This window comes from Urocampus carinirostris, chromosome 20, assembly GCF_059441175.1.
Source record: "Urocampus carinirostris isolate Australia breed hairy pipefish chromosome 20, RoL_Ucar_1.0, whole genome shotgun sequence".
Lineage (NCBI taxonomy): Eukaryota > Metazoa > Chordata > Actinopteri > Syngnathiformes > Syngnathidae > Urocampus > Urocampus carinirostris.
In genome coordinates, this window is record NC_142368.1 from 8,985,800 (window position 1) to 9,011,500 (window position 25,701).

General features: G+C 41.0%; 1 protein-coding gene across 2 annotated transcripts in view; it reads right to left on the reverse strand.

Annotated features, from left to right (window-relative positions):
• med23 (mediator complex subunit 23) overlaps nucleotides 1-25,701 on the reverse strand; it is a 43,752-nt gene that overhangs the window by 13,082 nt on the left and 4,969 nt on the right. Inside the window, exons 7-26 of one of the 2 annotated variants that reach the window (XM_088325719.1) lie at nucleotides 24,461-24,562; nucleotides 24,325-24,394; nucleotides 21,257-21,369; nucleotides 21,094-21,189; nucleotides 19,236-19,253; nucleotides 18,882-19,088; nucleotides 17,510-17,653; nucleotides 17,296-17,438; nucleotides 15,582-15,827; nucleotides 15,368-15,510; nucleotides 12,920-13,094; nucleotides 10,412-10,575; nucleotides 10,211-10,335; nucleotides 9,931-10,136; nucleotides 8,107-8,287; nucleotides 7,869-8,039; nucleotides 5,731-5,947; nucleotides 5,555-5,664; nucleotides 3,894-4,020; nucleotides 3,627-3,792 (exon numbers count right to left, since the gene is read on the reverse strand). In XM_088325719.1, coding sequence (XP_088181845.1) covers nucleotides 3,627-3,792; nucleotides 3,894-4,020; nucleotides 5,555-5,664; nucleotides 5,731-5,947; nucleotides 7,869-8,039; nucleotides 8,107-8,287; nucleotides 9,931-10,136; nucleotides 10,211-10,335; nucleotides 10,412-10,575; nucleotides 12,920-13,094; nucleotides 15,368-15,510; nucleotides 15,582-15,827; nucleotides 17,296-17,438; nucleotides 17,510-17,653; nucleotides 18,882-19,088; nucleotides 19,236-19,253; nucleotides 21,094-21,189; nucleotides 21,257-21,369; nucleotides 24,325-24,394; nucleotides 24,461-24,562 — 2,924 coding nt within the window. The remainder of the gene's footprint in view (nucleotides 1-3,626; nucleotides 3,793-3,893; nucleotides 4,021-5,554; nucleotides 5,665-5,730; nucleotides 5,948-7,868; nucleotides 8,040-8,106; nucleotides 8,288-9,930; nucleotides 10,137-10,210; nucleotides 10,336-10,411; nucleotides 10,576-12,919; nucleotides 13,095-15,367; nucleotides 15,511-15,581; nucleotides 15,828-17,295; nucleotides 17,439-17,509; nucleotides 17,654-18,881; nucleotides 19,089-19,235; nucleotides 19,254-21,093; nucleotides 21,190-21,256; nucleotides 21,370-24,324; nucleotides 24,395-24,460; nucleotides 24,563-25,701) is intronic. The other variant, XM_088325720.1, reaches the window with a different exon arrangement.

The window sequence follows — 25,701 nt, forward strand, 5'->3', positions numbered from 1 at the left end:
AGATAGATACTTTATTCATCCCCGAAGGGAAATTCACATTTCTAGCAGCATCCCTGAGCTGAGAACAATCGAAAAATCGAAAATAACACGGGAGCTGCCATTCGTGACGGCGCCGGAAGAAACGATTCAATTTGAATCATGTACAAACAAACAAACAATTGAATCATGTATGGTTCATACCGGCCGAATATGAACACAAAACTTTTCTGGTTCTCACCTGTAAGGCCTTTATTGTTGACATATTCCTTTAATATCATAAAAAATGTTTTTTCACTTAAAATGGTTTTTCACTTACCATTGTTCACCACATGTAATATCTTCATCATGGTTATTAGTGCTACCTTTCCCTGATCCCATTTTACACAAGCACTACTGCCAAAAAAGTACTTTTCAATGCTTGAAAACACAAAATAAAAATGAAAGTATTTTCAAGCACCCGTAGGCCCCTGTTGTGAAAAGCTTTTTTGGTTTCTGAAAAAAAAAAGGGTTTTTAAAGAATGCTTGGTAAAAATGTGGCTTCGAAAATGTTTTTTTTTAACTTCTGGCGTTAAAGGTATAGAATATATATTCAGTGTTCTCGTTTGGCCGCGTCCCTGCGTCCTAGACGCATTATTTTTGCTGGGGACGCAAAAATAATGACGTCAAATCAACGTGCGTCCCCGGGACGAGTTTTTGTCTGCACGCCGATCTCCAGTTTGAGTTGTCTAGTGAAAGTCCGTTTCTTTTTAGAGAACCGGCTTTTTCGGCTCAACTCGTTAAAGAGAGCTGGCTCTCAAACGGCTCACTTGCTTTGATGCATTATATTACGAATGATTATGTTGTGTAAAGAAGTTGAGAAAAAAAGGAAGTATAAAAGGAGAAAATGAAAAAAGACAGGTTTGTGGCGATCCCTCTTAATCAGTATATTACCAACAATAATTTAATGCAGAAAATGAATTCATAATTTGAATAAGAAAATGTATTATTCTACTTACCGTATTTTCCGCACTATAAGGCGCACATAAAATCTGATTCTTTTTTAAAAAAAAGCTGACTATGTACCTTATAATCCGGTGCGCCTTATATATGGATCAATATTGAATTGCAAGGTCTCGCAACTAAGAGAAGCAGCCACCGACTCCATTTTTCGCGTAGAAGAAGTGCGCTGTGTATACTGGGAAATATTAAACAACGATTCTCTTTTATTTGTGCGTTTGTATAAAGGCCCTGAAATGGCTCCTATTAAGAGACACGCTTACAACGCAGAGTTTAAACTCAAGGCGATCAGTCACGCAGTAGAACACGAAAATAGAGCAGCAACAAGTAGAGGAAGCATGAGGATAAGCTGCGCCAAGTAAGGAAGACTAAACAAAGTTTCCGTGGCAATAAAAGCGAGATGGCCACAGTTAGAGGACACACTTGAACAGTGGGTTGTTGAACAAAGAGCAGCAAGTAGAAGTGTCAGTACAATAACTTCGAATGAAGGCAACAGCGCTGGCACGGGAACTTAACATTAAAGAATTCAGAGGTGGTCCAACTTGGTGTGTGTTTACGTTTTACATTTTACAGTTATTATGTTATTGCTTTATTGTTATTGTTTTGCACTGGTTGTTTTTGCACATTACGAGTGTCACTATATTGCGATTGCACTAACGTTTAATTTATCATAACAGTATCAGACGTTTTTTTGCGTATTGACTAAACGGAGGAAAAGTAAAATGTTATGCCTTGCTGTTGTTCAACGATGTGTCACGAAAATGCTTTACCTCAGAGAAAATAATTAAACAGCTGTTTATTCATTTTGGGAGTGAACGGAGTTGTGGAAAGCTTGTTTGTTATCTATTAATAAAGTTTGACTGACCTATCTGACTGTTTTGTTGACATTCCCTTTAGCGCGGCACCCTCTAACGGTTGCATAACGTAACTACATCCTCTACGGTAGCCAAGTCAAGTTAAGTCACATTTATTTATGACGCCCTTAATCACAAAAATGTTCCGAAGGACTGCACAGGATTACAATTACAAAATTGCACAATTACCTGATCTTATACCAGCATGCACTTATAGCGCCTTATAATGTGGGGCGCCTTAAGTATGGAAAAAGTTTAAAAATATATCATTCATTGAAGGTGCTCCTTATAACATGGTGCGCCTTATAGAGCGGAAAATACGGTAATTATATTTGCATGTATTTTTTCCTTCTACAGTGAACGTCCAAGCGACTTCATTTTTGAACTTTTTTTTTTTTGATAATAAACCTCATTCATGTCGAGCAACTCAGTGTCTCACAACAAGATGGTCATTAACGATATATATTATATAGGGGAACACATGTACAATAGAAAATGTTAAACTACGTAAATAAACATGTTTGGAAAAAAAAATATTTTTTTTGTATTTTGTAAGGGAAAATACGACAGTTTGTAAGAGCATGGAGCACACTAAATTTTGGGGACCCATAAATCTCTGTTGGGACCAGTGTTCCCTCTAAGCTGCGCGCGTGCGCAATTGCGCACTGCTCGCACATTCTCAGCGCACAAGAAAATCTAGTCATCGCACAAAAATGAGGGATCAAAATTACTAATTAAGAAGCGACTTAAGTCAAAGTTACAGTGCATGAAGGTAAAAATACACGGGTTCCCCTGACGCTGTGCTCTAAATGCGGTATGTTGAAATCAAGGTTGAAGTAGAACGAAGTTGAGTTAAGTCAGTAGTTTTCGAGAACCGGCTTCTTCGGCTCGGCTCACTAAAAGGAACCGGCTCTTTCGGGTCCTAAACGGCTCTTCAGGTTGTTTTTGCTTCTTTAATCCCAACATGACCAAATATTATGTAAAATTATGCACAAAATGACTTAAAGGAAGGGGGAATAGAACAAAAAAGAAAAAAATACCAAAATGAAAAATTTGTGAAAAGCTGAGAAAAAAGAAACAGAAGGAAGAGAAAAAAGAAGGAAAAATTTAGAAAAAAAAAAAAGAAAAGAAAGAAATGTAGGAAAAAAGCAAATAGAGAACAAAAAGAAAAAAAGTAACAGTTCGGAAAAAATAAACACAATGAGTTTTTTTTAAAGGAATTTAAAAAAAAGTAGAAAAAACACGGGAAAAAGAAGAAAAAGTTTGTGTTGCGTTCAAATAATTTCCAATTATATCAAGTGAATCTTGTTGCCAACATTGTACTTCCACTAAAAACGTGTTTAAGTACAGTTCTGTATCTTACAACCGACTAAATAAGCCCCCAAAAATGTTAATATCATGCGACAAAATATATCAGAAAATTAAAAAAAATGGATATCTTGTGAAATAATTGTAAGAACAAACGACGTTTGTAGGCCTTACAACCTTTGCAATAGTACACGAGTCAATTCATTCAAAAGAGAAAAATAATTTTGCATTGCCGGAAACTCAGCAAAATGTAACTTGATGTCAAGTTTTGGACATGTTTGATAATTAATTTTCTTGCCACACTTGCGATTATGGTTGCTCACAGTTGTTTCAAGTGTTGCTCACCGACTTTGTGTGAACGCTCAGACCCGTAAGGAAAATTACAGGGAACATTGCTTGGGACCCATAGATTTTTGAGCATGCAAGTCCCCAGGACCCATCACTTTTCACAGGTAAAATGAACACTGTATATTATATGTATATTCATACCACTTGAGGACGACGTTAAGGAGCGCGTTTCCCACGTCCTTGCCAGGCACGGCCAGAGCCATCAGCTCCACGCAAGTGACGTACAGTGCGTGAGCTGCCGGGTTGGGGAACTCGTTGAACCTCCAGTCACAATTGGGGAACGGGCCGGGAGACTTGCCCGCCATGGGTGAGAGGGGTGAGTCAAGAAAGTGTTCAACAAGATGCTTGGATCAAAAGCTTGTGAGGTAAACTCATTTAAAAATGAATAAATAAAAAAGTGAAGGATATTATCCACCAGCCGTCCAATCAGCTTGCAGTAGTAAGTGTCGTCGGGCGTCCAAATGTTATCGTCTCTCTGGTTCATGCCGAACTTAAGGTAGGTCTCGCTCAAGCACCAGCCAGGGGTCCGATTATCCTGTGCCACGGACAAACGCCATGGTTACCAGATTTTCTGGACTATAAGTCGCACCGGCCAAATCGTGCATAGTTAAGAAGGGAAAAAAACATATACAAGTCACACCAGGAGTACTAGGTCGCATTTTCAGGGGAAAAGTAGTTGATAAATTCCAACACCAAAACCATACATATCATAAAAGGCAATTTAAAGTAATAATAGAACAGGCTAAATAAGTGTACGGCACAGGTGTCAAACAGGCGGCCCGCGGGCCAGATCAGAGAGGCGCAAGAGAAAAACAAGCTGCAGGTTGAAATATGTCAACTTGATGTTGCCAAAGAAAGGTGCCTCGAACAAAGACACTGTACTTGTATTTCTTTCTCTCTCTCTCTCTCTCTCTCACCCCTTTTCTCCCACTGTCTCTGTCTCATTCACTCTCTGTGTCTCTCTTTTTCTCTTCCTTTGTTGCTCTTTGTGTCTTTGTGTCTTTTTAACTTATTTTGCTCTAACTTCCTTTTTTCCTTTTCTCTCTTTTTTCTTTCGCTCTTCCTACCATTCGCACTTTCTTTTCTCTTCTCTCCTTCTCTCTTTCTATTTCTCTTTGGCTTTCTTTCTTCCTCTCCCTTTCATTTCCCCCTCTCTCACGACTTTTTATCTTTTGTTACTCACGCTCTCTCCCTCTCTCTCTTTCTCTGTCCCGCCCTCTCCTTTTCCCTCCCTCTTTCTCTTATTTCTTTCTCTCACTTTTTCTTTCTCTCCGAGTCCGGCCCCCGACAGAATGTTTGTTCTATCGTGTGGCCCCCGAGTTAAAATGAGTTTGACACCCCTGGTGTACAGTATACAGTGTTAGATCTACTTATGAATGTCTCTAAATACAAATGTTTCAGGTTACAATGTACCTGAACAGGAACATACTGTCTCTAGTTACAAAGGTGTTACAGGAAACAAACTCAGAAATACAGTACAGTACGCGCTGCTTCCAGATTTTACAGAACGTAAACAAACGAGCTGCGTATATCCCAGCATGCTCTTCATGTCGCCGTCACAGTTCAGAAACGGCGAGAAGAGGTTCCGGCAAGATGGCAGGGACGCAGCTAGCAATCAATCAACCCAAATTAAAGACATTTTAGCAAAATTCCACGAAGTCTCGGAAATTTGTGGAAAGGAATTACCCAGAAAAAGGCTTCACAGGTCTAGTTTTCGCTACGTCTGCCTCGTCTAAGGTGCTTCCTCTTTCCGCTTCTACGTCACGGTCGAGATTGAAACTATTAACACGGTCCTAAAGCGCCCTCTTGAGGTTTCATTTGAAATTAACGTGTAAAATGATAGTTTGTACCGGTAATAAAAAAAGGAAACTCAATTATATGATAGTGTGTTTATAATTCCACATATAAGTCTCACCGGAGTATAAGTCACACCCCCTGGCCATACTATGGAAAGAAACGGACTTTTAGTCCATAAAATATGGTATTTATTCGATGCAAATGTGGTGAAGCTTTAAAATCATCCAAAAGGCCGTCTCCGGTTTGACATGCCTGCTTTAAATAGTTAATACCTTGAGCGACAACATGATGGCATGCACCAACTTCCGCTTTAGGCTGGTTCTGTCCCTCAGGTGCCGTTCATAGTAGTGGAGAGTATTGTATAGGTAAGTCACTGGCCGGTCTGTTAAGATAAAAAAAAAATCATTAAGCATTTGAACTTAAGCTGGTTCAAAACTAGTTTCACAACCGTGAAACTTGTAGAGTCCACCCAGGTGGTCCAGCAGCGTCTCCAGGGACTTGGAGACGGGGATGAGTTCCAGGAAGCGGTGGATGACGATGTCAAAGACGGGCAAGAAACGCAAGCACACGTTGCCAAAGTAGATGGGCATGTACTCATGCTGCACCTGTATGGGCGGGTTCAGCTGCTCTGCCACACCCTCAAAGTATAATTTCTCTGGGTATTTCTGAAAAACAAAAAACAGAAACCCACCATTGAACATGTAACAACTGCAAATTGCGCGACTGCCTCGTGTGAAACCACGTGTTTACTATACCTGCAACTAAAGGCTATTTTAACAGTCGACTAGTCACTGACTATTGAAACGATTACGTGAAATTCTAATTATGCGCAGATGACTATAAGCCGCGTCCAGTACATTTTTAAAGGAAAAATCTTTTGTACATACATAAGCCGCACCTGACTATAAGCCGCATGTGCCCACAATGAAACAGGAGATATTTACAAAGAAAGACATTACACAGAAAGAGTTTTAATGATATACGGTACCTTAACCCCTTAACATTCCTACAGTCCGCTGGACTTTTGATTAACAAATACGTGTCTCTACAATGTCACCAGTCAGTGAAATATGTCATGCCGAATATCATTGGAAAGCTTAAACAACAATTTCAAGAATTTACAAGCAATTCTTCCTGAATCCAGACACTTTTTGAACCATGCAATCATAAATATAGATTTCTAGAATATTCGAGGATTTCAAGCACCTGCACAAACCCTGTTAAAAGATTTGGTAAGCATACTTGATGATGACGCTGTCCTTTCTGAACGTTACCGCTCGAGACAGAGACATTATTGCGCATAAGCAACTTTAGCAGAGATTACCGTATTTTCCGCACTATAAGGCGTACCTAAAAGTCTTAATTTTTTTCAAAAGCTGACCATGCGCCTTATAATACAGTGCGCCTTATATATGGATCAATATTAAATTCGCAAGGTCTCGCAACTTACGCAACTGCCGCCGACTCGATTTTCCCCCGAACGCGGAGTAGTCCGCGGTGTATGCTGGGATTTATATACCGGCGTTTCATTGGCTAACCAATGTGTCAATCATCATTTGAATCGATCGCTATTGGCTGAAGTTATTCGGAGCCTTGGATACGCTAGAGGGCCAAAACAAACCCTGCAATTGGCCGAAAAAGATGTGTCAATCATCCGTTAAATCGATCGCTATTGGTTGAAGTTATTCGGAGCCTCGGATAGGCTAGCGTGCCAAAACAAACCCTGCAATTGGCCGAAAAAGATGTGTCAATCATCCGTTAAATCGATCGCTATTGGCTGAAGTTATTCGGAGCCTCGGATACGCTAGAGGGCCAAAACAAACCCTGCAATTGGCCGAAAAGGATGACTGAATAGCAAGCTTGCTAAACTTCGCCATAAAGAAACATGTTTCATTAGTCTGTATTTGAAAACATTTTACTCTCCTGGATTTACTACACTCACGGTTGTAAGAAGACCATGATTGCGTATCATTATTGAACGTGAGAACTTAGGTGAGTTATGCGGCTTTATATTTTCCCGGTCTCTTGTTTTAGAACGATCTTGATGTTGCTGTGATGAGTTGAGTGAATTAAATTTAATTCCAAGTGTTTATTGTCATATGCACAGTAAAGTTGCGAGCGAAAAAGAAAATAGAAAGTAAGGAATGGTTGGCATTTCTTGAATTCCAAGACTTTAACCTTCCGAATGATATTTGAAATGACGCATTTAAGTGACATCGTACGGACACCGCATCCGCACGTGTCTACGACACATATTTGCTTTTTTGCATGCTTTGGGAATGTTAAGGGGGTAATCAGTTTGACTGAATCATCTGACTGTTTTGTCGACGTTCCCATTGTAGCGCCTTATAATCCGGTGCGCCTTATCTATGGAAGATATAGGACCAAAAACTATTTTTTGGGGGTGCGCCCTATAACCCGGTGCGCCCTATAGTGCGGAAAATACGGTACATTCATGGAGAGTTGCGTCACTGCTGGTAAGAGATCCCTGGAGACAATATTCGACAAGGGAATTCACTGTCTACGATTCCTATTATTGTTTTGGTCGACAACTAACCGTTGCAGCCCTAGTGTTTACTCGCTCACCTTGTGGTAGCTCATATGTTTGCTGTGCCAGTCGCTCTGCAGCCAGTGCTCGGGAGCATTCTCCTTCACAAAATCGTTGACCCGGTTACGGAAGTCGTCAGACTTCAGCAGCAGAAGCTGGATGATAAAGTAGCAAACTTGCGCTTCGTTGCGCTCGTGGCTGCGCATCGCCTGGCGGGTGGAAAGTGGAGTATGAGGGGTAGTTCGGCGCGGGGCTCGGGAGCAAACTTTTGCTTACCAAACATAAGATGACCCTGTCCAGCGTGACAATGTTGTATTTCCACACCATGTCGTTGAGGATCTCAATGCACTTGTTGAGCTGCGGGCCTCCGGGTGATGTGGAGAACTCGTAGACCAGGAAGTCAGCAAAGGTGCGCATGTGGGCCACTAGAGCGCGTGCTCCGATTTTCTCCAGGACCCTAAAAAGGTGAAGAAAAAAAACAACAGAAAAACTCAAAAAGGGTATGAAAAGCAAATGTCGTGCCACAAATAGGACGACGCTGATAGTAGTCTAGAAGATGTACCGTATTTTCCAGACTATAAGAATAATCTAAAAACCCCAAATTGGCCAGGGATTTGAAAGTGGGCCTTATGATCAGATATACCAGAAAATACAATGGGTAATATTTAAACACATGGTTACAATTAAATGATGCTGTATGCGGTAACTGTTCTGCATTTGAAAAACAGAGCGGTCTTTGAGTGCCTTCTTGTAAGGAATCAACTCCTTGCCCTGAAGAATTCTCGTGCCGGCTTGATGAGGGGGCCCTATAGTGGCTCCAGAACCGGAGCTAAGGTGAAGGCTAAGCGGCTAGCCGCGTTTTGGGCCTTCGGTGCTGTCCGTAATCATGGCGAGTGTGAACTCTCTACCAAGTAAGACCGACGAACTGGCTGTGCTGGTGAAAAACATCAAAGCATACAGGGAGTGCAGTTTGCTGTGTTTTACGGAAACGTGGCTCACGTCTAGCATCCAGGACGCTTACGGAGATACCCGGCTTCAGAGCTGTTAGGACAGACAGAGACACAAAAGCCCGCGGGAAGCAGAGAGGAGGTGGACTCGCTATCTACGTGAACACGAGGTGGTGTAACCCTGGGCACAAAGATTTCCATCTGCTGCAGGGACGTCCAACTTTTGGCCTAGTGTGTGACCTCATCCACTACGCTGTTGCTAAACTACAACACAGCACCCCAAGGCCATCCTGTTAATAAAAAACAAAAGGATACTGCTGGAAGTGTGAATTTCCCCTACGGGGATGAATAAAGTATCTATCTATCTATCTTGCAGTTATATTTTCCGTTTTTTCATATTTTAATTTTTATAGTTTTGACAGGAGATATTTTTATGGAGAGGAACGATTCTTAATTCATTTAATGTTTAAGTTTGTTTATTCTGGAATAATATTCCTGACTGTTTTAAATTCATATTTATTTATTTTTTAATTTTTTAAAAAGGAAATTGTATTCAATAAATATTTATTAGAGTTCTTTAGATTAGAGAACTTTGACATTTTTATTGTTTAATATCTCGTGCATCCATTCAATATGGTTGGTGTAAAGAAGAGGAATAAGAAAGCTTGATGCGGTTGAGAAAATAGTTGGATCGCTTTTTTTCGGCCACTCTCTAACACGGAGGAGGACCTCTTAATTGTTGCAGAATTTCAAATGCAACTTAGACGCCGACTTTTGAACGCTCAAATCCTCTTTTGTTGTTGCATTGAACAATAAATGTGCGTAAGTATGAGAAGTATTGTGATTACTTGGATGCAGATTTTTGTTTTTGGAAGCGTTTTGTACAAAATCCCGTATTCTTGTTTGAATTGTTGTTAATTGATGCCGCATACAATTACTGTTCTACCTTTGAGAAACATATAGTGGTCTTTAAGTGCCTTTTCCCGTGTAATCCAGAGGAGTATTGGTATAGTGTTTACATAGTGTGTTTTGGCCTATTATTATTATTATACTGTTATTAATACTAATATAATTGGGCCGGGAGAATATAGTCGGACATTAAACCTGTGTGTGGTACAGAAACGGTGGCCAACCACTGTCATACGGTACTGACTTGTATCCAATCTGGTTGATGTGGTCCGTCTCCAGAAGCATCTTCCACAGCAGGCAAAGAAAGAACGGCGGCGAGCCTTGCATGGAGAAGTGCGTGATGATGTCCTCCTCATTGGTCATGGACTTCCACTTCCGGTACTCCTCCTCCACGTTCTTCTTCAGGTTGAAGCGCGGCTCCTGAGGAACGTTGTTCTGCTTGAAGAAGGCCTGGCAGGATAGACGGGGCGGAAGAAGGGGTCAAAGTGGGCCAAGCCGGAATCCACCCGGGTCCGGTCTCACACCTGCAGCGGCGCCGGGAAGCAGGAGAGGGTGTGGGCAGCCCAGTTATGCGGGGTGAAGTTCATGATCGTCTGGAGGATGTCTTTACACCACGTGCCGTGGATTGAATCAGAGCCTGTGAAGAAATCTGCAGACGCCAGAGGGACACTTTATGCAAAAAGAGAGGTGTTGGAATTATTTTTTTTAGCGGCTCAGGAGGTTACCTGTGACGTGCGTGGCTCTGGCCAGCGTTAGGATGAGAGCTCGGTTCAACTCCTCAGATTCAACCGACAGGACAGTTTTGGGGTCGTTGAGGAAGCGAGTGAACTGTGGCTGAACCTCTGAGCTGCCTAGCGCTGTGATCAAGCGCAAAGCCGTGCTCTCCACGCTGAAAAATGTAGGAAAGTTAAGAAAGGTTTTTTTTTTTTTTAAAGTATAAATTGCCACTTTTTCATTGTTTAGGCTCAGGGGTTTGAAACCCAAAATGTTGAACCAGCATATTGGACCCCAAAAATAAAAGCTCATTATGTTCAATCAAAAAATTAATACAGTACTGTATAAGACTTATAAGGAAGGCAACACATAAGGTAGTCAGTAATCTCACGTTTTTCGCGTGGGTCGAATTCCAAAAAAGAATCACGATTGTCAAAACCTATGAATAAGAAACCTTTAGTAATTCATTAAATAACCCATAATACATTGGAACCAAAGAACCATCCCAATTCATTTCCATTCACATGGTCAAGAATTTTGTGTTTTTTTTTTTCACAAATAACTTCTGTACTGTGAAATTATAATTTTAAAAATAATCTTGCCGCACAACTGTATTGATTTTACTATCCATCATGTGGATTGGCCCTATGGCAACTGTTTTAATAAATAAGTTGCAGTGTTTAGATAGATAGATAGATAGATAGATAGATAGATAGATAGATAGATAGATAGATAGATAGATAGATAGGATAGCTAGATAGCTAGATACTTTATTCATCCCCGTAGGGAAATTCACACAATTTTATATAACATTTCATATAAATAAAAAATTACAATGTCATACAAGGCTTAAACTGATGTCGGTTCATTTTTAAGTGTTCTACATACAAATTTTGTATTTATTTGAGCTAAGTTAAAAAGTGTAGTAAAATAATACTATTTCCAGGACTCCTGCATCACCTCCGGTTCCACCAGCTCAACATGAACAGGGATTCAGATAAAGGCTCACAGGACTGTTGCATGTCTAATCCATCCAAATCCATGTTGAAGGGTAAACAAGGCAATTTTATGTTTCTAAAATGTTTATATGATGTACATGTAAGAGCTTAAGCCCAAGCTGAAATTGGGCTCAGTTCGGGCCAAAAAGGTCTTATTAGTTCGTTTATTGCTCTAGACTACTGCATATACAGACGCTGCCCTACTTTCGATCGTTTATAAGTTGAATTTGTCCGTACGTTGCTTCAGTGCTATATTTTGCATGTTTAAGGCTTGTATAAGTGACCCGTATTGTTTTGTACTAAAAATAAACATTTCAAAAAATAATATGCTCTATAAAGATAAATAAAGTTATGTGTAACTTACTTTTAGAAGATAAGCTTCAAGAGGTTAGAGAGTGGCCGAAAAAAAGCGATCCAACTATATTCTCAACCGCATCAAGCTTTCTTATTCCTCTTCTTTACACCAACCATATTGAATGGATGCACGAGATATTAAACAATAAAAATGTCAAAGTTCTTAGTGCGCTGGAGATGGTATAGACATAGTATAGACCAGGGGTGTCAAACTCAATTATACAGACGGCCAGAACTCCAATCACACCTTTGGCTGGGGGCCGAACAGGATAAATATTTATTGAATACACTTTCCTTTTTAAAACATAAAATAAAATAAATATGAATTTAAAACAGTCAGGAATATTATTCCAGAATAAACAAACTTAAACATTAAATGAATTAAAAATCGTTCCTCTCCATAAAAATATCCCCTGTCAAAACTATAAAAATTAAAATATGAAAAAACTGAAAATATAAATAAAATTTGTGCTTTTTATTTTGTGAATTTGCTTTAGTGAAAAACATCTTCGTATTCTTCTTTAACTCTTCAACTTTCTGTATCTTTTCTCTGGATTCAAGGTTTTTCAGCTTACTCTGAAGTTTTGTCTTGTAGTTCCGTTTTATTTTATTTTATTAAATTCTTTAATTACGGCCACAAAATCTCCACAAATAAGACACACGGGTTTACCGGCAATGTCAACCAGTTCAGGGTGTCCCCTGCCAATTAACATAATTTTCTCGGCCGTTGTGGTTTTTAGTATCAGAGTTTAATTTGAAAATTATCAGGGTTTCATGGACCCGGGCCATTATAGTAGATGGATATAAAAGGATTTCGCGGGCCGGATAGAATTGGATGTGGCCCGCGGGCCGTGAGTTTGACACCTGTGGTATAGACAGTGTATAATGTTTACACACGAACTAGGAAGAGGAAGCCGGATTTCTTCTTCGGGGTGCATGCTGGGTGAGCTCTCACAGCGCCACACGCCGGTAGCGGCGGAAAGAAGCACTACAGTAATGTCCCGTACTCGGAAAAAAGTGCACACATTACAAAATCGAACAGCAATGTCCGGATATTTTTCGACATCCCGAAAAAATGTTCGTATCCACCGTTTAGCCTAAGTAGAATGGTCGTAAGTAGGGGAGCGTCTGTATTCTCTCTCCATCTAGTATTAAAAACATTTTTACCAAAGATGCAACTGGTTCTGGTTGGTCTGCGGGACGGCCGCCAGGCTGTGCAGGTGACTGAGCAACTGGACACGGTAGTGCGGCTGGATGTGGTGCATGCGGTAGCTGAACATCTCAAGCAGAGTGTGAAGGATTCCCCACGCGTGGGACTTGAACACATTCGGGAGGAGCTGGCCTGAAGGCGCACAGTCAAAAAAAAAAAAGAAATTACCTTGTTTTAACTTGTGCATTGCTACAGATGAAAATCACAGTTAAAGGGGGTGTCCACAACTTGAAATTGTGCTACTCTATGCCGCCATTTGTTGGCCTAAAGTCATGATCACAGCCTGAGTCAGCTCATCCCTCAAGTGCTTTTCTTTTTGTCATCATTTTGGGAGTTCGGGTTGGCGTTTGGACTGTATTTGAAACAGGCCTTTTCTTAATTTTACCATTTTCAAGAGATCGCAGTTCGAAATCCCGGCTCCTCCGTGTTACATGTCAAAGTGTCCTTGGGTAAGACACTGAACCCCTAATGCCCCCAATAAGCAGGTTAGGGCCTTACATGGCTGCACAGCTGCTATTGGTAAATGTGAAGCACATCGTTAAGCGCTTTGGGAAGTCTTCATTGACTTGAAAAGCGCTATATAAATGCAGATCATTTCATTTAAACTGACAAAAAAAAACTCAGGAATGGACATGAAATAACTTTCCACCTTTCCTCCCCCTTTACATGGTTCCTAATGTGTTGCGAGTTCCGGAACAGTGAAGCTTAAAAAAAAGATAAAAGCAGGTATGCGCGATGGGAATGTTTTTAAAAAGGCTCTTTGAACTCAGTTGTTATCACATACTTAATAGAAAAAATATTCTATTTTTAACTTTTTGAAAATACCTCCAACGACGCAACCCTACCTTTATGGGCATTGGGTAGAAAAAAATTAAATCTTCTGGACAATTACAAAAATATATATATATATATTAAAAAAGAATAATAATAATAAAATTAATAAAACACACAAATGCAATTATTAAAAATAACAATATATTCAAAAAATTTTACAAGTTTAAAAACAAAGACTGCACAGAATGCACAACAATATGAACTGAGCCAATCAGTGTTTTCGGCACCTTGAGAAAAACAAAATATGATAATGAGATAAGCTCTAATGCCTTTTCATATGTCATTTGTACCACTGGTTGTGTAGTGGGTAAAGTGTCGGTTCCCCCACTGACACGGCCTGGGTTGGAATCTCGAAGCTTACATTGTATAATTAAGGCAAGCTAGGGTTATCGATTTAGGCTTTGTACAACTCTTTAATGGCGAAATTCAAGCACTTTTTAAGGAATTTCGAAGCCAATTCCTCAATTTCTTCATAACCATTAAAATAAGAAATCCAGTGTGAATCATGTATTTTGCAAATCTAAAATTATATATGCAATTTACAGATGATTTTCATTCTTGCGTATGCATTTCTTAACACACATGATTTTTAGATCTTGAGTAAATCTCCATTATCTGCACCGCTTATCCTCAGTAGGGTCGCGGGGGTGCTGGAGCCCATCCTAGCCGTCTTCGGGCAGTGGGCAGGGGACACCCTCAACTGGTTGCCAGCCAGTCGCAGGGCACACAGAGACAGACAACTCACTCGCTCATGCACATCTAGGGACAATTTGACCGGGCCAATTAACCTGAAATGCATATTTTTGGGAATGTGGGAGGAAACCGGAGTACCCGGAGTAAACCCACGCAAGCACGGGGAGGACATGCAAACTCCACACAGGAAGGTTTGATCCCATGACCTCAGAACTGTGCCGCACATGCGCTAACCACTGCGCTGCCAAGCTGCCCTGAGTAAATGTCGAATACTGTATATTTGTGGATCTGAACAATGGCAGGAAGTTCTTACTATTAATTATTTCTAACCCTTTGGCCCATAATCCATTCGTAACTATTGACACTAATACACATTCCATCGTGCCCCGTTCAGGTGTAGCATGCAACTATCCTTTTGGGCTATGACACCTTGTAGGGCAATGCCATACAAACAAATACCAGCTTCCGTTAATCAGGAGGGAAGAAGAAATGCAAAGTAAAGCCGCCTCGGCGTAATTTTCAAGCATACATGTCATGAAACATGGCAACAAATTCAAACATTAACAAGCACTACACCTAAAATTTCCAATCTTTGAAAATAGAAACATTATAATCAAGAATTTTCAAGAATGTCAAGCACACGTACAAACCATGTCAAATATGTTAGTATACGGTAAAGCCTTGTGTAGTAACGCAAATAGTGTATGCATTTCCAATCGTACCCGCGGTATTCTGCGGAATATAAGGCGCACCAGGTTTTAAGGCACACTTTAAAAATCCTGGCCAATTTAGAATTTTTAGGTGCGCCTTATAGTCTGGTAAACAGCTTTATCTCCCAGCTTCATTTATTTTATATGGACCACAATGGTGAAACTCACTGATGAAGCCTTTAATGCCCAGCGACTCAATCTCCATGTAGACTAACAGTCTGCTGTACGTTTCCACCAAGGCGGGGGCCAAGGCAACGCTGTTCTTGTCGTTGGCCAGCTTGATAACTCGCGTGGCGATGCTGTGGATCAGACTACATAGCCGAATACGTGAGCATAATATAAGGACATTTTCTTTACATCGCTTGAAAATGGCAGGTCACACCTCATCTTGGCGTGCACTGTAACAGAGTCCAGCAGGTTCATTGGTAGCGGTGTAAAGGAGCCCAGCGCCATGCAGTTGGTGCCCGGCAGGTTGATTCTCATGGACTGAGTGCCGTAGATGGTCTCTACCAAGACACCCATCGGCACGCTGAAGCAGTTGGAGTTGGTGCTGTAAGCGTTGCACAGAAGGGCGATCTTGTAGTCCGACATGCCCAGAGATTTGTTGCGCACGGACTGCTGCAAGAACCTAAAGAGATCAGTCTATCAATTGACAATAGGGCTGCAACATTTAGTCAAGGCTGTCAACAAAAATCTAGTGATGGTAAACTGAAGCCTCATGAAACAATGAGGCTTTACATCCAATTAGTTCAATTATGGGCCAAAGCACCATGAGGCTTCCTTTGTTTTATTGCGCCTTCATGTGCAAATAAATGTCATAACAGACGGACTGAATAAAGTAATACCATGGATTTGATGGGGTCAATGGGGAAGAGAGTTGTGATGTGGATAAATGTGAGTCTTACTTAAAAAAAAAATAGAGAACCAAGAGGAAGGCCGCGATTGACAGGGATGGATGGTGTTATGAGTGCACTGTAGGAAATAGGTCTAAATATAATGGAAGCTAGAGCTCTTGTTGGTAATAGAAAGGAGTGGAGAGGTGTTGTGAAAGGATAGTGGGCTTGTGGACACATTCTTAAGGGTGGGCTGGGCACCCGTATGATGCAGCAGGGGTAAACCAGTGAAAGCGGTCGGGCCCAGCTGTTGAACAAAAGGGTGTGTCGTGTCACCCTGACCCGAGTGACATGGCCGCTTTCTGGTGTCCCATGTCATCTGGAGGGACGAAAGCATGACCAACTAAGGTGCCTAACTTGTTAGGGTGTTTGGGCATTTGGGTTGGCCATGGTCCAAAAAATTTTGTGTGTTTTTTTTGCCTTTTTTTTTCCCCTTTTATTTTCTTTGTTATTGTATGTGTTTGTCTTGCTGTCGGTCAACCCTCTTAAAGGAAATGACCAAGGTAGATAGATAGATAGATAGATAGATAGATAGATAGATAGATAGATAGATAGATAGATAGATAGATAGATAGATAGATAGATAGATAGACTTAAAAAAATCAATGCTTCATTTTAGACATTCGATTTGATTTAATTTTTGTGTTCAAAGTACTGCATGGAATGATCGATGTGCCTTTTGATCAATTTTTTGAGTTCTGTCGTGTTGATGGTTTACGTGGTCACAGATATAAGTTACGGGTGCCTAGACCTACCAGAAACTTTATTTCTTTCAGGACACCAAAAATTTGGAATTTTTTGCCTGACCGGGTTATTAGTGCAAACCTTTAAGCAAAGGTTGGCAGAAATAGATTTGTCAAATTTTCTTAGGGGAGGGGGCGTAAGGTGACCATATTTGGCCATGCTCACTCTCAGCATTAGTTTTTTTTGTGTGTGTCATGTTTTGATTAATGTATCCAACAATACCTTCAATAAACATTTCATTTCAAACAGGCATCAGTACATTTAAACTGTTTTCGCATATGTGAGCTCTTTCACGAAAGTGTGCCGAATATATTTAATTAAGAAAAAAAAACTGGATTACAATAACTTGTACATGCTACTAATATATTTAAAAAATGTCAAAACGATTTTATTCTAATTAGAAGCCACAATGGTGATGGACATGTAAGCACAGATGAAAAAATGCACACTTTTGCTTACTCATGATGCAGTTTGAGCGAGTGTGGGATAGGAATTTGCAGGTTAGAGTCGCCTTGAGCCTTGCGGTTCAGGTGGATCCAGATGCAGGTCATGGCGAAGGCGTGGGTAGACTGAGGCTTGTTAATGTCCGGAACAGGAATGCACTGGGAAATGGAGAAGAAAAATGACAACAGGCCCCTTGATAGAGATTTTTCTTATACGAACCCTGGCGCACCTCTTTTTCAGGATACAGCAGGTCAAAGAGCTTCATGACAGGCAGGAAGTCAGCCAAAGCATTCTTCTGGATGCTCCCCGATATAAACTGCAGCAGGACCCACATGAGGTGGTCTCTTCCTTTGATAAGACCCCTTCCGGCGAGCTAGAGGACACGAATTATGGAAACTCTAAGGCGGGGTGTCTGCAGCAAGGAAACTCTAAGGCGGGGATCGGCAACCCACGGTTAAGTAGCCGCATGTGGTTCTTTAGCCCTGCAGAGAGGCTCGCTGACACTTTTCCAAAACTCTTAACAAATTCAAAACGATGAGGGAGGGAAATATACGTTTGCTGTAATATGGTTTCTGCGGTAAAATGTGTAGAATAAATATTACATTTCAACTAGGGTTGTCCCATGAGAGAGGAGAGGGAAAATTAACTGATAGCTTTGCGAGTTGAAACTGTCTATTAAAGGGGCAGTGTCAAAAACCAGGCATGTGGCCGTTTTAAACAAACCAGTGGATGCGTGATAGGCCACAGACCAAAAATTAGAGCTAAGATCTTAAGCCCGAGCCCGACCTGAGCGGTAACTAGAATTCGGGACAGTTTGGGTCTAGAAATGTCAATTATTACGTTTGGGTTCGGCCCAGGCTTCTCCCCTTGTCAAATTATTCTTATTTAAAAATACTAATCAACTTAAGGGGCAGCCTTAGCTCAGGAGGGAGAGCGCTCGTCTTGGGATCAAGAGATCGCAGGTTCGAATCCCGGCTCCTCCTTGTTACATGTCGAAGTGTCATTGGGTAAGACACTGAACCCCTAATGCCCCCAATAAGCAGGTTAGCGCCTTACATGGCTGCACGGCCGCTATGGGGAAATGTGAATTGCCGGAGCCCAGGGGACACCCTCAACTGGTTGCCAGCCAGTCGCAGGGCACACAGACAACTCACAAACATGCTAATTAACCTGATATACACATTTTTGGAATGTGGGAGAACATGCAAACTCCACTAGGGGAGACTGCGGTTGGTGGACTTGAACCCTGAACCTCTGCACCGTGGGGCTGCACGCTAACCATGCATCCGCCGCGCCGCCCTTCATTAATAAATATAAGAATGTAGTTAAATCTGAGGCAGTATCCAGCAACAGAGTAGTCACTTGGTGCATCATTCTCCACAGGTTGCACTGCATCCAACTTAGTCATTTTGATAGTAGGCTAAATTAGCTAATAAGGGTACTTAGGACATGTATTGAATTCATTATAGGGCTTATGTGTGAGGCTTTTAATTTTAATTTGCAGCTCCAGACAAATTTCTTCTTTGTTTTTTTTTTTTTGGTCTAATATGGCTCTTTCAACATTTTGGGTTAACGGGAAACCGGCTGATGAGTTCCCTCACCTTCTGGTGCAGCGACAGAACCATGTGCGGGAAGCTGGCAAACTGGAAGAGGACGAAGAAGATGAGCTGCGAAGAAAGGTGCTGCCACAGCAACTGGCTGGTGCCGCACACATCGGCGTCAAAGTGCTCCTCTGTTTCTGAGCGCTCCATGGCGTAAACCACAAGGTCCACCAGCTGCTCCTCCAACACGGGGCAGCGCTGCTTTTGCTGCCGAGCCAAGGCAAAGAGGAAGTCAATAAGATACGTAAACAAGAGGCGATCATCAAGCGGCACAGTGTGCAAAATGAAAAAATATAAAAAACCCCGACAGGCCACATTAGACGTTTAGGTAAAGAAGCAGCAAGGAGGACATACCTGGGCAATGTTCAGAGTCTTACCCAGACGAGTGCAGGAGAGAAACAGAAAGAGGGAGGAAACAATAGAAAAGAAGGGGGACACAGAAAGAGAAGAGTGGTGACTCACGAGCAAGGAGGTTGTTAGCCGCCAATAAGAAAAAAATAAAAATAAACACATGCAAGGGGTAGAAGGAGATACTTGATCGGTCACCTTGTGTTTTGTTTCTATTGACAGTTAAAAAAAACTCAAGCGCAAAGTGGCTTGGTAAGCATCTGGACTGGAAGGGCTAAAAACCCCAAATTGACCAGAAATCCAAAGTGTGCCTCAATTCCCAGCACGACTTATATACCACCAAATTCGGTAAATAAGATTGAAAATGCATTCAGTATTAATAAGTGTGCATCCGTACACGAGATTTGAAGGTATGCTACAGCATTTGTGCAATGACTGTTCAATGGAAAAACATTTGTATGCAACGGGAATAAAACCCGGGTCACGGAGGTGAGAGAACCAGATGACATTCGAAAAGCCATTCAATTTTATCTCATTATCACAATATTTTTCTCTCTGTGCCAGAAACGAAGGATAGAGAATGGAAAAAACTAAAATGTTGTCCTAAAAAAATATCAATAAACATAAAGTCCGATTCATCATCAGATACACCAAACAGGAACAAGACTTTCCGTTTTCTCCTTTCTTAAACATTCATTTCTGGCAGCGTGAGTAAAAATAGTGTGATAATAAGATACAAATGTAATGCCTTTTTGTATCTTATCTGTAAAACTGGTAGTCAGGTTTTTGCGGTCTCCGCTGTGATCTTGGTTCGATTCCCGTCGCATCCAACATTATATAATCTCGATCCGCAACATTTTTAGACGGGTAAAATTGCACTTATACTGCAAGTGTATAAGATGCACAACCGTTAAACAAAAAAAATTATGGTAGCTCTTACTGTAGTTTTAATACAATGTGCTTTATACTCTTGTGCACCTTATAAAAGAAAAAATGATGACCAAAGACTATTTTTGGGGGTTGCGCCTTATAATCCAGTGTGCTTTATAGTGTGGAAAATACAGTACATAAAAACTCATTTGTTAGCAAGAAGAAGGAGAAGCTTGCTCAAGGAAAAGAAAAGACAAATGTGAAGCATATCCCACACTAGGGCCTTATTTGGACCATTTATGACGCTACAATGTAAAATTATATATTCACAAAGCTATTATTTTTAACAACATTACCATTTCATTGAAAACACACATCAGTATCTGGCGGTACCAAGGAGGTACAAAAAAGGCATCTAGTTGATTGATTTTACATATTGAATGGATGCACGCGTTATGAAACAATAAAAATGTCAAAGTTCTTAGCGCGCTGGAGATACAGTATATTATGTTTACACACGAACTAGGAAGAGGAAGCCGGATTTCTTCTTCGGGGTGGATGCTGGGTGAGTTCTCACAGTGCTATGCATAGGAAAGAAGCACTACAGCACTGTCCTCTACTTGAATAACTTACAGCAATGTCCGCGACATTCCCCTAAAAAATGTTTGTGTCTACCGTTTTACGTAATTCGAATGGTCGTAAGTAGGGGAGCGTCTGTATTGTTGTGAGTAAATAGGTGCCACATTGTAAATGTACGGTTTATTATCGCTCGATTAGGGGAATTGCAATTAGGGGAGCAATAGGCAAAGTTTGACAGGTACTGTATGTCATAGCGGCAACAAAAATATTTAAATTTAAACTGTGGGAAATGCTGAGGAAGCAAAAACAATACGGAAAACAGGAAAAATATTACTACTAAAGACATTGTGTATTTAAGTGTCCCATTTGGTATCGCGAAGCAGTGGGAGAGACACTGAGAGGAAAACATAGTTACCTGTTTGCTGAGACCCAACATGTTGCACACCATTTCCCTTGAATAAGGCTGCTCCAGCACGTAGCGAAGCAGACCGGTCTGAGGCTCAAACAGGTCCTGGATGAGTGTAGTGAGAGGCCGTGAGCACGTGCAACTGCTAATTCGCGCACAAGGGCTTTGTTACCTTATCGAAAGGCAGCATCCCTTTGAGCGGGAAGCGTAGCGTGGTGGGGTCCAGCTTCCAAGAGTTGCATATGGCACCACTGTTATTCACCACCGGTAACAAGCTACAACGACCTGGGATAGGTTACAACGTTACAGTGCCTTGCAAAAGTATTGGCCCCACCAAGAACTTTTTGACATTTTGCCATTTTTCAGGTTTGAAACCTATTGATAAAAGAATAACATGTGAGACACAATCGCGAAAAGAACGCAAAAGTATTGAACATTTTCTATTGTGCTAACAAAAAAAAATTTGAACAGTAGGTGTCGCAGAAATATTGGCCTCCTTTGAGTTTATACTTTGTACAACCTTATTTTGCTGCGATCACAGCCGCAAGTCTTTTGGGGTATGTCTCTAAAAATGTTGCACATCTTGAAATAGAAATGTTTGCCCGTTCTTCCATACCAAAATACTCAAGCTCCTTAAGGATCTTTAAACAAATTCTCTATACGATTGAGCTCTGGACTTTGGCTAGGACATTCTAACACCTTTAAATTGTTCGTTTTAAACAATTCCATTGTGTCCTGTTGGATGGTGAACCTGCACCCCAATCTCAGGTTTTTTGCAGACTCCATCAGATTTTCTGCCAAAATCTCCCTGAATTTGGGTCCATTCATCTTCCCATTAACTCTTACGATCTTTACAGTCCCAGTTGAAGAAAAGCAACCCCTCCCTGATTAATTTTCCCCCTTGTTTGGGCCAAAGGTTTAGAGCACGGGTGTCAAACTCATTTTAACTCGGGGGCCACACGACAGAACAAACATTCTCTCAGCAGCCGGACTTTTTGATTAGAGAGAAAGAAAAAGAGAAAGAAATGAGAAAAAGAGAGGGAGATAAAAGTAGAGAGGGTGGGACAGAGACAGAGAGAAAGGGAGAAAGAGAGAGCTAGAGAAAAAAGAGAGAGAGTGTGAGAAACAAAAGAGATAAAATGATAAATAGCGAGAGAGGGGAAAAGAAAGAGAGAAAGAACAAAATCTGAAGAGAAAATGAGAGGAGAGAAATGAAAGAAGGGGAAGCCAATGGAGAGAGAGAGATAAAGAGAGAAAAGAGAATGAAAAGGAAAAGAGAGAGCAAAAGAAGGTAAAAAGTAACAGAGAGAAAGAGACAAAGAAAGAGCGGAGAGACAGAGGAAAAGAGAAAGAAATAGAGAGAGACAGAGAGAGAGAGAGACAGAGAGAGAAAGAAAGAAATACAAGTACAGCGTTTGTGAGAGGCACCTGGCTTTGGCAACATCAAGTGGATATATTTCAACCTGCAGCTTCTTTTTCTCTTGCGCTTCTATGAATGTTGTCTCGCGGGCCCGATCTAATCGCCTAGCGGGCCTTATCCGGCTTGCAGGCCGCCTGTTTGACACCCCTGGTTGAGAGGGACAGCCACGTCTTGGTAGCTTTGCAGTAGTTTTATGCTCCCCCCATTTCGATATCATTGCACGGACCGTGCTCCGGGAGATGTATAAATGCTGCGAATCTTCTTGTATCCCATTCCTGCTTTGAACTTTTCCACAGCTTTATCTCAGACCTGCCTGGATGGTTCTTTGGTGTTTATAATGCTGTTTCTTCTCCAGTGACACCTTTCCCAGATCTCTGAGCCCAGATCAGGTTAATTTAAACTGAGACTTTTTGACACACTTTTAGTAATTTGGGTCCACACTAGGATCCTTCAGAAGTCATCAGTTCGACGAGCTAAGAGAAAGGGGGGGGGGGGCATTATTTTTGCAACACCTCATTTTTATGTAAAATGTTGATATAACTTGGTTTCACTTCACGATTGTGTCTCACACGTTGTTGATTTGTACAAAATATTCAATTTTTGGGTTTGAGTTAGCAGCCTGAAAGGTGGCAAAACAACAGAAAGGTAATGAGTTGAGGGCAATACTTTTGCCAGGCACTGTACACGAGAAAAAATGTAGGTTTAAAATCAAAATTTTCTCAGGTGTATTTACAAATAAATATTCATGCAGACATCTACATTTAAATGTAACAACCAATCGCAGGGCACAGGGGACAGATTTTTTAAGCACTAAATTTGCCTTGAAAAACTCAATATGCAATAGGGCAGGGGTCGGGAACCTTTTTGACTCAAAGAGCCATAAAAGCAAAAAATATTAATTTTATTTTGGGAAAGAGCCACACCATATATTATGAGACAAATTTACTAAATTGCTAAACCCGCGCCCCAGACAAAAGCTTAGTCTTCAGCACATTTATTTTTGATGATTTGATAAAAATGATGAAAAGAGAATAATGCCAGAGCCCCTGTCCCAAATTCAACAAACAGACCACTTTAAACTTGTCTCTTTCTTGCAAATACTCAAGATCGGATAAACTCCTTTTGACCCTTTTTTTCATACATATTGGTTTCAAAACCAGATGCAAGCATTTATTTTGTAAAAACGTCACAACATTCTGAGAATAGGGAGCCTAATGTGCTTACCTTTGGCGAGAGATGGGAGGGAATGCTTGTACTTTTTGCATAGCTCCACCCATCCCTCCCACTCACCCAATCAAATGACTAAGTTCTCTTCCGGTGTTTTGGCGTATTTACAGTTCTGTGGATTCATCATAAAGTATCTGAACACCTAACACAGATTATATAGTGAACTTTTAAATAAAGGATTCTTTAGCGTTGTACAGCCAAAACGAGTTTTTTTTCCCCCTTTTTTTGTGTGACACCTTGCCTGTAAATTGTAGTGAAAAACGTGCCCTATATATACTGCGAAGCGTTACGTCTGAATCTAGCAGTGATTTGGCTTTACGTGTACCTGAATAGGATAGATAACTCCGGTTTAGAACAAGATGGTGAAATTTTGCATGCAATCAAAATCTCTGAGCCACAGATACTCATAGAAAGAGCCATATATGGCTCGCGAGCCATAGGTTCCCGACCCCTGCAATAGGGCTAGCTTAAAGGTATTTTTTGCATGAAATTTGAACAAGTGATAAAACAATTACAAAAAATGTAGCCATAGAGTGAATTTTGATATTGAGAATGTTCCACATGAGTAATGCACACAGTTGTGATTTTCCTACCACAGATGGAGTTGATTCTGGCAGTGGGTCGAAAACTGTCCACGAAACTTGATATCAAGTTGCCGAGAATCTGCAAGAACAAGATGGCGACGTGTCTGAAGCATAAACAAGCGCATCTTATCATAATAATACTTACCCAGTGTGAGAGTTGACCTTCTGGATATAGTTTTCGGATCTCTGTGACGGCGAAATAGGCAGGCAGGAGGCAGGCGTTACGGTCCAAGATGTATTCCACCACCTAGTGGACATCTTCAGTCACTTCCGTTTGTTTGTCCCCCACCAAAAAATAAATCAACATAGTGGTACAGTGGAACCTCGGTTTTCGAACGCCTCTCAGTTCGGACAAATCGGTGTTCGACCCAAAATTTCTAGAAATTCTTGCTTCGCTGTTCGGTCAAAAAATCGGAGTTCGAACGCCGGTACGCTAGGGTGCGATGCTGAGCGGCGTACGGGTGTTTTAGCCCCTAATTATGCCTCAGAAGAAGGTCGGTGCAAGCAGGACAGGTAAAAAAAGACAAGTTGTTCGTCCAACTATTGCCTTTAAGAAAGACATAATAGCTAAATATGAAAGAGGTGTACGAACTTCCGATCTTGCTAGTGAATACAGCATGGCTAAATCTACTATCAGTACGATAGTAAAGAATAAGGAGGCTGTGAAATCGAGTGATGCGGCTAAGGAAGTTAGCGCTATAAGCAAGCAACTGCCGCAAGTTTTGGAAGAGGTTGAAAAACTTTTGAGGATTTTTCTCTCCCCACCGTCCACCACAAAGGTAAGAAATCCTATTCATAATCCTTTTTTTATTTTTACACGTTCATGTTAGCGTAATCTTTCGTACGGAAGATGACGCTAACACGAACGTACGATTAGCCTGGGTTAGCTTTGTTTATGTAAAACATTCAGGGTGTTGTAACGGAGCTCCCTTTCCAATGAAGCGCTAGCCACTTGTTGTGGAGACCAGGGTGCTAAATGACGTGTAAACGACCTGATTTTTTTATTTTTACACGTTCATGTCAGCGTAATCTTTCGTACGGAAGATTACGCTAACGCGAACGTACAATTAGCCTGGGTTAGCTTCATGTTTACGTTCATGGTAAGCATTCAGGGTATAGGATTGGATTTAAACGATTTTACATTACTTTTAATGGAAAAAACAATTTTCGGTGATCGACCAAATCGGTTTTCGAACAGGGTTCTGGAACGGATTATGGTCGAGAACCGAGGTTCCACTGTACCTCTTTATACGAGCACCTCTAAACACGAGAATTTTGCGATACAATATTTTCAACAAAAATCGACCTCGCTACACAAAAGAAAATCCAGTTCACGAGCAGTCCCAGAGGCTACCATTTGAGACCGTTCAAGACCGCCAGCATCAG